The sequence below is a fragment of the Cyprinus carpio genome, chromosome A23 (assembly GCF_018340385.1).
Source record: "Cyprinus carpio isolate SPL01 chromosome A23, ASM1834038v1, whole genome shotgun sequence".
In the NCBI taxonomy this organism is placed as follows: domain Eukaryota; kingdom Metazoa; phylum Chordata; class Actinopteri; order Cypriniformes; family Cyprinidae; genus Cyprinus; species Cyprinus carpio.
This window is the reverse complement of record NC_056594.1, coordinates 8,163,740-8,176,393: the sequence shown is the minus strand read 5'-3', so window position 1 is coordinate 8,176,393 and position 12,654 is coordinate 8,163,740. Positions and strand designations below refer to the sequence as shown.

The 12,654-nt window shown below is 36.1% G+C and overlaps 1 protein-coding gene across 1 annotated transcript in view; it reads left to right on the top strand.

The window, feature by feature from the left end:
• Positions 1-12,654, top strand: part of LOC109068973 (XK-related protein 7-like) — a 67,267-nt gene that overhangs the window by 50,602 nt on the left and 4,011 nt on the right. Inside the window, exon 2 of the mRNA XM_042712891.1 lies at positions 7,735-7,934. Coding sequence (XP_042568825.1) covers positions 7,735-7,934 — 200 coding nt within the window. The remainder of the gene's footprint in view (positions 1-7,734; positions 7,935-12,654) is intronic.

The following is a 12,654-nucleotide window of genomic DNA, read 5'->3' as shown; positions in this document are numbered from 1 at the left end:
AATTATTACTTTCATTCAGCAAGGAAACATTAAATTGATCAAAAGTGACAGTTAAGATATTTTTAATGTTACAACAGATTTTTAAATAAATTCTGTTCTTTTTTAAACTTTCTATTTATCAAAGAATCCTGAATAAAAAATTGCATTATTTTCAGACTGATAATATATATATATATATATATATATATATATATATATATATATATATATAATATCTAATATATATATATTCTTGAGTATCAAATCAGCATATTAGAATGATTTCTGAAGGATCATGTGACACTGAAGACTGGAGTAATGATGCTAAAAATTCAGCTTTGCATTACAGGAATAAATTACATTTTTTAAAAATTAAAATACAAAACTCTAATTTTAAGTTGTAATAATATTTCACAATATGATTGTTTTAATGTATTATTCCTTGATAAATATGAAAATAAGAGACTTCTTTCAAAAACATTAAAAACATTTCAGCAATAGTACATACAATTTTAAAATTAATTTTAAATGAATAAGATGTTTTTTTGTTTTTCAGTTTTTACAACTCATTTTCCACACATGCACACTCTCCTTTATTTTAAAGAATGCACTTATAAGTCCGTGTATCTGAGAGGTGGCTGATGTGCGTGTGCAATTAATGTGACTGACGTGATTAATGCCAATTTGGCACAAGTTTTTACCTCCCTGCCACCCTAAATATCCACACCAGTTCTAATCCCCCTGCCTACCAAGCAGGGATTGATTATGGACCGAGCCAATGGGGCCAGTGCCCTGGGGTCACTGACTGTCAGGGGCCCCCAGACTCATGGAAACAAGCCATTGCAAATGTAATATTTTATATAGATAGATGAAGAGCACTTGAATGTGTCCCAGTGAGTATCACCACAATGTGAAATAAGTGAAGAAATAAGAAATGGTGTCTGTTCTCAGGCCCTTCTAGACACTATTGCAGCTTTTATGTTGTATACTTTTCACAATGCATTGTTGTCACTTTTGCAATGTATTGGACACATAACAGTTTTTTAGGGCAGCTGTACAACAAGAACTGTGAATATACATTACACATTTCTGATGCAATTTTGATATTGCTATGGAATGTGAACATTACATCACATAACTGCAACAAGACGGGAGTCTAGTGTTCAATAATTCACCATTAAACTCGAAGTGCTTTGGAAGATAAACCAGCTCACCCAGCATAGACAAGGTGGCCTGCTCTATAATAGTCTACCAGGTTGACCGGCAACCAGCTTTGACCAAATAGAAACCATGGAAAAGGGTTCCACCTTTGCTGTATACAGTCCTCTGAAATTGTTCTCTCTGAAGCAGTGAGACTGGTGGAGTAATTGAAAATGAGCACTCTCGGGTCCCACGGAGGAGCTCCGGAAGGATAAAAGGAGGAGTAATGACAGTGAAGGACGAGAGAGGACCAGGCCTGTGTTTTATTTTTGTGTTTTGTTTCTGTGTGTGCACGACAGTCCTCCGCAAGGGGCTGTTGCGTTATATTGAGTTTATTTTATTTTTAATGTTTTTTTTTTTTTTTTTTTTTTTTTATGTTCGCCAGTTCCTGCCTCCTTCTTCCCATGATTAGACAGTTTGTTACAACCATGTTGTATGACTCAATTAAAAACTCTCAAGGAAATTGTGTGTGTGTCTCAAACAAGTGTGTGTATATATGTGCTTATATCACATTTTAAACTGTGCAGGGGTGCAATTTCACGTAAGTCATTCAACAGTCCAACCGAGGAGGCTAATTCGTATGAATTTGTACGACCTCACTCGTACGATTTTATACGATTTGTCTAAACCCCAGTGACGGGTAGGTTTAGGGGTGGGGTTAGGTGTAGGTCATTGGTACAAATTCATACGAATTGTGCAACTCGTATGATTTGGCAAAAATCGTAAGAATTTGTACGAGTGTGGTCGTATGACTTTGTACAAATTAGCCACCTCGTAACATATGTACGAATTGCCGTGAGATCAGGCTGAACAGTTGGGTTATGAAAACATTGGGTTATGTATAACTTTAAAACTCTAGACATAGTTTCAGTACTCACAGATATTTTCAGAGTATAGCAGTTTGACCTGTAGGTCTGTAGGGGCAGTTTGTGGAGAAACAGAGTAGAATATTGATGCTGTGGTTTCAGACAGGACAAGTGTCACACTATGAGAGCAGAAGAGAGAACATGGCACAGATACAGTACATTGCCTTCGGTGCTGCCTCTCACACATTCACCATGAGACACACGCATTTCAACCAGTTCACACGCCACACACACCACACCACACTAAGAATTAAGGTTAAGCTTTAACTTAGCTTTGGGTACCTGAAAAGGGAAAGGTCTAGAGATGTTATAAAAATTGGTAAATCTGAGAAAAGACAGACAAATTCATCCAAATAAAATAAACTCTTTTATATATTTAAAAATACAAACGTTTCAACAATAAAAAAGAAATTTGTCAAGCTGCAAAAACTTGAGAGTAATGGGATCGCTCCAAACCTGATGCCCATATCTTGGTTCCATTGATGGACCTTTTCAATGAATCGGTTGAACAAGAGTGCAGAAAATGACCTGAGCTGGACTTTTAAACATTAGAATTCTTCATTTGAATCCACTGAATTTGAGAAGTTCTTTATTGGAATAATTTGAATTCTAACACTGTTAGAATTGAACACACTAGCACTGTGTCTACACCAGATGTGACAGTGTCAGTACGTGATAAATAAAACAAGGCATCAGTTTGCTAATGAATTTGTTGTCGTGTTGCGCCACATGCAGTGTAGACAGCATCACTGATTATTATGGTTTCTATAGTATTTTGTCACGTCGCACTGAGCCACACCACTCGCATCCAGGGTAGGCACGGTGTATGAAAAAAAAAGTTATTTTAAGACCTGTTACCTAAAAGGTTCTTTTGAGAACCAAAAATGGTTATCCTATGGCATCACTGAAAAACCCTCTTCTTGAAAGCTTTATCTTTAATAGTGTAGAGAACTTTGGTTGATTTCAACATGAATGCAGATTCAAAAAAAAAAAGGGAAAAAAAAAAAAAGCTGTTAATTCAGTTGAAGAATCTTCAAACTCAGTTAGTTCAAATGACAAATTATTTTCCATAAAAATTAAATAACATAATACCAGAGTGTAAATATAGGAAATGAGAAAAGGATTCAATTGAATTTGGAAGTTTTTCAGTTAGATACATTAAATTTTTCAATTGAATCACACGTTCATTTTCATACACAGCAGATGGCACATCTGCTAATAGACCCCCGATAATAATGCAGTTTATTGCTGAAATGCAGACTGTGTTAAACAGTGTTGACTGTAAGCGTGTTAGACAAGAATAGAGCTTGGCGGTCTCAACAGGGACAGGGGTGCTAATTACTGCAGAGAATAAATTAGCCACACGCATACATGCTCAGTTTCTCTCTCTCTCTCTCTCTCTCTCTCTCTCTTTCTCTCTCTCTCTTTCTCTTTGTGTCTCTCTGTATCTTCTTAAATGGAACTCTCTGCTCTCCTTTAGTTCTTGTGCATAAAGTAATCAAGGTTCATTATGCAAGAATCAATGTGCACTGTAATTAAAGTCCTTCATACTCAGGTTCATCTGCAGTGTTTTTCACTGCTATCTGTCCTTTTATATCAGCCTCACTGCAACAGTTCAATGACAGGTGAACTTCATCAGCCTCATAAAGCCATTTATCTGAAATATAGATGCATTTGTGGTGGTTCTATCATTTTTCTCACTCCAGAGTACTGGAGACCTCAGGATTAAATTCATCCTTTTGATAATGGATGTGCTGGAGTGCACATAACTACATTTCTGTTTGAGACGCACACACACACAGCACAAATTGTAGCATATTGTTTATGATTTTATTTGGTATTTGGCATCTCTTTTTCTCTTTCTCTTGCAGATACAAAAATATTCACATTCGCTTCACATGGAGAGCTTGGTATTGGATCATCCCAAAATCTTCTATAGTGCCATGCACGCTCAGTACACTTAAAACCTTTAGCCTATCAGAGAGCAGCATGAAATACCATCTTTGGCCCTCACCGCCTATCAGAGCTAATCATGAAAAAAAAACTCCCATTGCATGCTGAAAGTGTAGTGCTTAGGATAAAGTACTCTTCTGCAGCCTTTAGATAATGCAGCTGGCCTAAAGCTGGTTAGAGCTGAGATGAGAGAGAGAGAGAGAGAGAGAGAGAGAGAGAGAGAGAGAGAGAGAGAGAGAGAGAGAGAGAGGGGGGTAGAAAGAGAACAAAATTGTGAAGAAAAGATTCAGTTGATTTAGAGAATGATTTAAGTAAGTTCTATTTCAGAATTCAGTTTGAATGAGAAAAGGCATTAGAATGAGAAATATTAAATATAATTTTTATTTGAATCAAATAAACTTTACAGTTTTTCATTTAATTTTGAGAATTATTTGCCCGAATCAAAAAGAGAAGAAAGATTAAGAACAAGAAATAGATAACCTTCCTACATTTGTGGACTGTGAGCGTTTGTGGACTGCAGTCTTCAAGTCATTCCACAGATTTTCAGTGGGGTTTAGGTCTGGGCTCTGATGTGGCCATGCAAGGACATTCACCTTTTTCTCCTTCAACCACTGTGTGCTCAGTTTTGCTCTGTACTTTGGGTCATTGGGTCATCAAACCTTCTTCTCACTGACAACTTTCTGGCAGAGGGCAGCAGATTTTCCTCAAGAATTTGACTGTTTTGCCCCATCCATTTTTTCTTCTATCCTGACAAGTGCTCCAGTCTCTGCTGCAGAGAAACACCCTCATAACAGGACATTACCACCTCCATGCTTTACTGCAGGAATGCTATTATTTGGATGCTGAGCTGTATTGGATTTCCACCAGACATATTGTTTGGTGTTGAAGTCAAATAATTCAATTTTAGTCTCATCTGCCTCAGAATCTTCAAGGTGTGTTTTGGCAAAGCTCAGTCGTAAATTCATGTGGCCTTTTTCGAGGAATGGCTTTTTTTCTTGAAACCCTCCCATACAAGGAGGTAGAAGAATTTGTGATCTTGTCACATGCTCACAATAACCACTATTTAAAATAATTGTCATAAATTCCTGTAACTGCTTCAGAACTGCTATCGGCCTCTTGGTTGCCTCTCTGACCAGTTTCCTGACTCTTCCATTCAGTTTGGAGCGACGTCCTGATCCAGGGAGGGTCTGTGTTGAACCAAATACCTTCCACTTCTTAATAATAGACTTCACTGTGCTTCTAGACATAGATAAAGCCTTAGTTTTTTTTTTTTTTTTATCCATCTCCTGATTTGAAATTTTCCTGGAGTTCTTTTGACAGTGTTTTGCCACTCATAGTTGATTGTTTGCTTTAGTTGTACTACCAAGGACTGAAATGCTCCAGGAAAGCTCTTTTCATGCAGAGCTTATCAAAATGACCACAGCTGATCACAGTTGGAAGACAAATAGCTTTGTGTGTTTGCAAGTCATTTTTAGGAGGGGCTGATCCTTTTCCAACTCAGTGATTCTGTATTTATTTTATTTTTTTTCCGGACATGTTGGTTTTATATCTTTCACTTAGATGTTATAAGTTACACTGAGTAAATACAGCTTGATAAAACACAAATGTGACCTTCTTCACTTCAGGCTGCAAAGCAACAAAATGTGATTATTTTAAAAGGGGGTTGATTCTTTTCTATAGATCTCTTCACCTACAAATGGTTGTCTAAAGCAAAAATGCTATGAAATGCACATCATTTGTAACTACTTTTAGAATTAGCACCCCTAAATTAGTAATAAACAAGTATTGGACTTCATTCAGAAAAATATGATGCATGACAATGTAATATAATAACATTCAATTATTTAGTGGGTTCAGCTGGATTTGAAAATCCTTCAGTTGAATCAATCCCAATCTGAATCAGTTAAACCAACTGAATATTTTAGATTCTAGTTAATCATTAAAATAAATCAATCAATTTGAAAGTGAGAGAGATTAAATGGAATTGAATGGAAAATTGGCAGAGAAAGAATCAGTCATTAAGTCAGCTGTCAACATTCATTGCATCCTCTTTGAGAGTTTAGGAAAACGGTGGCTTGAGCATGTGCTTACTGCATTGACCATGCATGTGTGTGTGTGTGTGTGTGTGTGTGTGTGTGTGTGTGTGTGTGTGTGTGTGTGTGTGTGTGTGTGTGCGTGCGTGCGTGCGTGCGTGCGTGTGTGAGTGTGAGTGTGAGTGTGTGTGTGTGTTTGTATCGTATCAGGTTGTGTCCTTTTCTTCTCCTGCCAAAAGCTGCTGACAGGTGAAAATACCTCAGTGCCACTCTGCTGGTGTCATATTGTGATGGGCACTTTGACAGATCAGGCAAAGCTTGTTTTCTGATAGTTTAGGTACTAGACCTGTCTCACCCACTCACCATTCAACCAGGTTTACAGTAATTCGAAAGTTTATGTAGTTTAACAGAATTGTTGTCAAGACTGGCCAAACAGAGAGAAAACACTCCTCTCAAAATGAGCCACACAGCAAATGTAACAAGATTTAATGCTCGCCTCATTAAATATTCATGCACTTTGTCGCAAGTCACAGCAAGTGTCACACACTGTGTTTAGTTTCAGCGTCTGAGGGGAAGAAGTAAAAAATGTCAAAAACAGTGACGGCAAATGCATTAACTAAAATGATAAAGACAGTATTATTTTTGTGGTACATTTTCAGGAGATATAATACAACCTTAATAGATTTATGTGGCAATGTTTCTGCATATGCACAAGCAAGGTATTCAAATAGATTGCATCCTGTTCTTGACCAATCAATGTTATTACCCTCATGAATATGCAAATAAGAACTTTAACTACATTTTAAACCATGAGAATTCCCTAACAGCCATTTCAGAGAATATTCTCCTCCACTGGTTTTTAGCTGCATTTTTTTTAATAGCTTAAGGCATGTTTTTGGTACCATATAAGACACAGCATATTGTCCAGTTGGTCAAATACTTTTGGAATTCCACATCTAAAATAAAGTGCCCTGCTAGAATTGACTTTAAAATCAGTCCAACCCTGTTTGATTACAGAGTGGAAAGCAGTATAATATAACAAACCAACAGCAGAGAAAACAGTGCTGAGGTAAAATCATAAAAAAATAAAAATAAATAAAAAAATCATACAATTATGGACAGTTAAGACAGCAAAAACTGTCTTTTGAGAAAGGCTGAGCATTTAATCAAACTCTATTAAATTCATCTGCCACTTGGAATTGTTGCTTATACAAACACAATATTTAGCTCAGTGTTTGTTCCATGTGTTTGTCTAGTAAATCAAACTTCTGTTGTTGTTTATGGATTTGCAAAATTGCTAATTTGTCATGTCGTAAATATGCATATTGCTGGGATTACAGTATGCAGTTCTTGGTAACATCAGTACATTTCATTTAAGGACAGTAAATAGTTTATGTGTTTTGGTGGGTCATCACTGAAGAAGAAAAAAAAACACTGCACTAAAGCCTTCACTAAATAATATCATTTAATAAGTGAAATGTTATATAATGGATTTATCATTTGACTACATTTGAAATATTCGATTTTTGTCACTTTCATTGTCACTTTGAAACCCTGGTTAATTTCTTACCCTTCCCGGCAGTTGTTTTCAATCATTTTCGAGAGTGACTAAAGAGAGAGAATACATCCCCATGTAACATAATTTGACCTTTAATTACTGAACCTAAATAAGCACTTGACATTTCCCCTCTGTGTGTCTCCAGGTACGTCCACACCTTGTACCTGGGAGTGCAAAGCCGTTGGCATGGCGACCCGGGTCAGCGTCATTTCTACTGGCGTCTGATGTTCGAGAGCGCTGACATCAACATGCTGCGGCTGCTGGAGGCTTTCTTGAAGAGCGCGCCTCAGCTCGTGCTGCAGCTCAGCATCATGATCCACAGCAACCACATACTGCCCCTACAGGGTGAGACAACACACACACATACAGAGGTTTCCCAGGTGGGCACAGGAGATGCACATGCTTAATGAGAAGTGTTGAGAAAGAGAGAGAGGACAGAACTCTTGTGCGATTGTGCTGTGATCGTCATGACTTATTCATATGGCCACTCCTGAGAAGACGTTTGCTTGTGATGAATTAAACAAAACGTTTAACACGCTTCTCTGTGTCCAATGACACATGACATGACTCTTGGGAAAAAAGGCTGCAGTAGGTATTATATGAAAATATAAAATATAAATCAACAATTATTTAATAATATTAAGAATAAGAATAATATTATTATTAATCAAAAATACGCTACCATCCTTAAGTTTATGGTCAATTTTTTTTTTTTTTTTTTTTTAGAATTTTACTTGTTCAGCAAGGATGCATAAAATTGATCAAAAGTGACAGAAAAATACTTTTTATATTGTTACAAAAAAAAGCTTTTTCAAATAAATGCTGCTCTTTTGAACTTTCTGTTCATCAAAGAATCATTAAATGTAAATTAAATGTATCACAATCCTTAACTGAATGAAAATCCTTATTAAGCAGTACAACTGTTTTCTACATTGATAATAATAAGAAATGTTTATTGAGCAGCAAATCAGCATATTAGAATGATTTCTGAAGGATCATGTGACTCTGAAGACTGGGATAATGATACTGAAAATTCAGTTTACCAACACAGAAATAACTTACATTTTAAAATATATTCAAATAGCAAAGATTTATTTAAAATTGCATTTTACAATATTACTTTTTATATTACACTATATATATATATATATATATATATATATATTATATATATATATATATATATATTTTACACACTATATAGGGGCATAATAGGACCCCTTTAAGAAAAGTATGATCACCAAGGCTGCAAAATTGTGAATATATATATATATATATATATATATATATATATATATATATATATATATATACTATATATATATATATATATATATATATATATATATTCACAATTTTGCAGCCTTGGTGATCATACTTTTCTTGGTGATCATATATTATATATAATATGCTGAATTGTGAATATATATATATATATATATATATATATATATATATATATATATATATATATATATATATATATATATTCACAATTTTGCAGCCTTGGTGATCATACTTTTCTTAAAGGGGTCCTATTATGCCCCTTTTTATAATACTGTATGTAATATAAGTCTCAGTTGTCAGAATGTGTCTGTGAAGTTTCAACTCAAAATACCTCACAGCTCATTTATTATTTCATGCTGTAAATTTTTGGGGAGAAACTGTTTTCTTTTTTCTTTAAATGCAAATGAGCTGCTGTGCTCCGCCCATCTTTCCAGAAGTGGGCGGAGCCTTTACAGCTCATGCCTTAGATACTCCAGCAACAAAATAATATAATAATTGATACTTTTGACTCAGAAATGGTTTAAAGGCTGAAAAGTTTATCATTTTATAAAGCATTTTGTGAAAACCTATAAATCATGCTTTTTATATTCATTTTACAGTTTAATATCCAAACATAGATCTTAAAAAAAAAGTCTTAATTTGAGCTTTAAAAACCTGCAGAAACCCTGCACAAAGTGTACATATAGAAAGCCGGCTGTCAGACAACATGTCACGTGAGTATTAAACTCTGTTTTGTGTCAGCTGTGAAATACACACAAGGTTATGTCAAACACACACACACACACACACACACAAAAAACAAGTTCACATAATGCTGGTTATGTCTGTTATGTAAACAGTTTGGGAATAAATTGCTTGTATCAGTATATTAGATCTATGAAACAGCATTTTAACATGGTTACAACACACTACTAACACAACTCAACCAGGCCTCAAACCCTTGGGCATGCCTTGAGCGGAAATTATTTAAATGAGGGATAATGTGATGTGACCGTATCCAAAAGAAAAGTCAGCACTACAATCGAGATGTTTGAGGGAGTTCGGAATCAGTGCTTTATGATGTAGAGAATAACTCCCTTTGTTTTTTACTTTGCTGGTCTTTTTAATTCTTAAACTGCAACATTACGCACAAAAGGAAGTTGAAGGTGTTAAAAACATAGGATCCCTTTAACAGTGTAAAATATTTGTTTATATTTTATATTCTTATTATAAATTAATAAATGATATTGAATAATACATAATTCATTAAAGTAAAAAAATAAAACCACAGAAAAGACTGTGCCTCCTCAGAAAGCCACCACATGCCACTGAGAAAGAAAACAGTATTCAGGAGAAAGGGGGAAAAGAGAGGACGAGTTGTATAACAGGACAGAGAGCTCAGAGGGACACGCTGTGAGACTGAATAGACTCAACGATGTTCTGATTAATTCTGGGTCATGGGTTTGGTTACCAACTACACACAGAAAGGCTTTTCCTTGTTCTTCTTATCTTCTTTCGCTTTTTTTTTCTTCGTTTCTCTTTCTGATCTCATGGCCCCCTGCCAGTCAGACTGACTCAGACCTTTGACCTTTACATTGTGTCAGCAAATCCATTTGAAAGTGATCATCTGTATGCTGTACTCAGTGTGGAGAGCAGAGCACTTGAAGTGATGACTGTGAAGTGTGCAGTCTCCTACACCACCAAAAAGCTGTGTTATGATATACATATTTCATGCTGATGATTGTGTTATGAAGTAGCTTCACTTCACTGTGTCCTTTTCAAATGACCAAACTTCAAATTAATGGACTCACAACTTGCAAGTATGAGGTCATTGAGATGTTTTATTATATCTGAATAAACATGAATTTACATATATCTCTGATTTAAAAAACGTTGTTAGAGTTGGTAAGTTTGAATCATTTGAGTGAATCAAATCAATCTCTCTGTTTTTTATTTTTGTGTATTTTGTGAGAGTCTCATTATTCTTAATTTTTTTGTAACTCATAAATTTTTTTGTGTTTTTATTCTCTGTATTATAAATTATATGTATTTGTGTGTGTGTGTGTGTGTGTGTGTGTGTGTCTGTCTGTCTCTCTCTCTCACACTCACACACACACACACACACACACACCAACTCTAATGCTTAAAATGAAACCAAGTTGTTACTAGTTTAAAAGCATTGCTTTCCAACACTTACTGTATGTGATGCTTTCAAACCAGTAATGGCTGTTTTTAAGCAGGATGGTTAATCACAACCATAAGAAAGGAGGTCACAGAAGAGCATCTGAGGGAATAAAACAACACAGTCATGGCATGCAAATTAACAGCACCATCAGCAGGCACAATACATTCTTAGTGAATTCCCTACTGTGTGTTTTAAGGTCTTTGAGGTCTCGTGGAGAGTCTCTGTTATTTGACTGTAACTCTCATGTCGTCATTTAATACAGTCTAAAAGCACAAATGCTGTTTTTAAAATGCATTATGCAAAACATCTCCTGTGTACTTTCTTCCACCACATCATCATGCAATAGCAACTTAAACTTCCCTCTTTCTCTCTCTCAGCACTGGCAGTCCTGGGCTTTAACTTGTCTTATCCCTTTCTCTTTAAACTGCATTTTAATCGGAGGCGGTCTTTGTGGCAGTGGACTTGCGCTGCCTCTGATGTTTGATTTCATTAAGATTGCCAGTGCATTGCTCCATGAGAGCCTCTAAAATAAAAGCTCGGAGAGAACGCGGAGAGCATGCAGGCAGGCTGGAAGCGGAGCAGGAAAACGCAGACTAATGCTTTCGGATCTCTGCTAATTAAGACCTCACTTAATCTGGATCTGCACCAAATTATTTGTTTGGAATGAGAGCCGAGACAGAGAAAGTGAGTGAGACAGAGACAAATGAAAGTGAAATGCAGTATGTGCAAAAGAGTAAACACTCAGTAAACAGCGAGGGTCAGGCTTGCGCAAAGAGAAATCCAATGTATAATATAGACTATGCTGCTTTGAAGTAAAAGAGTATTTTTTTTATTTATTATTATTTATAATACTGATTGACATGGACGCCTGACTACCAATTTTGTGAGGCTTGTAGGCTACATATATACATAAATGGCCACCCTAATATCAGCAACAGCCATTAAAAAATCCATATCTGTCGATCACTAATTTACACCAGGATCAACCTTCATTTTTTTCCTTTTCCACAAATCTAGGCCTGACAAAAATAATATGCTTCTTTCTTTTAATGCTGTGATCATCCGAATTTCCTTAGCTGACATTGGATAAGCCAGCCTAGAGGGTTTGAAGTGTTTAATGGGGTTAAGCTGCAAGTATAGTCTCCTAAAACATTTTTTTTTTTAAGGATGATTTCAAGTAGCAATGAAAGAGATGAGTTTTCAGCTGTCGCTTGAAAATTGACAGGGATTCAGTATTCTGGATAGGGGTGGGAAGATCATTCCACCAGCCTAGAACGGTGAACGAGAATGTTCTGGAAAGTGATTCAGACTTCGGAGGGGATGTAGATACGTAGTAGTGAATGGAAGTAGGTAGGTGCTGAGCCTGTGGCTGTTCTATATGCAAGCATCAATGTCTTGAACTTGATGCAAGCCTCAACCAGTAGCCAGTGCAAGGAGATAAAGAGAGGTGTAACATGGGCTCTTTTGGGCTTGTTGAAGACCAGTCATGCTGCTGCATTCTGAATCATTTGTAGAGGTTTGATTGCGCTTGATGGAAGTCCAGAACAAAGCCAATCTGCCGGGACCCACCAGATAAACAAACACGCAGTGAGATATATTTAAGAGCTGATCCTC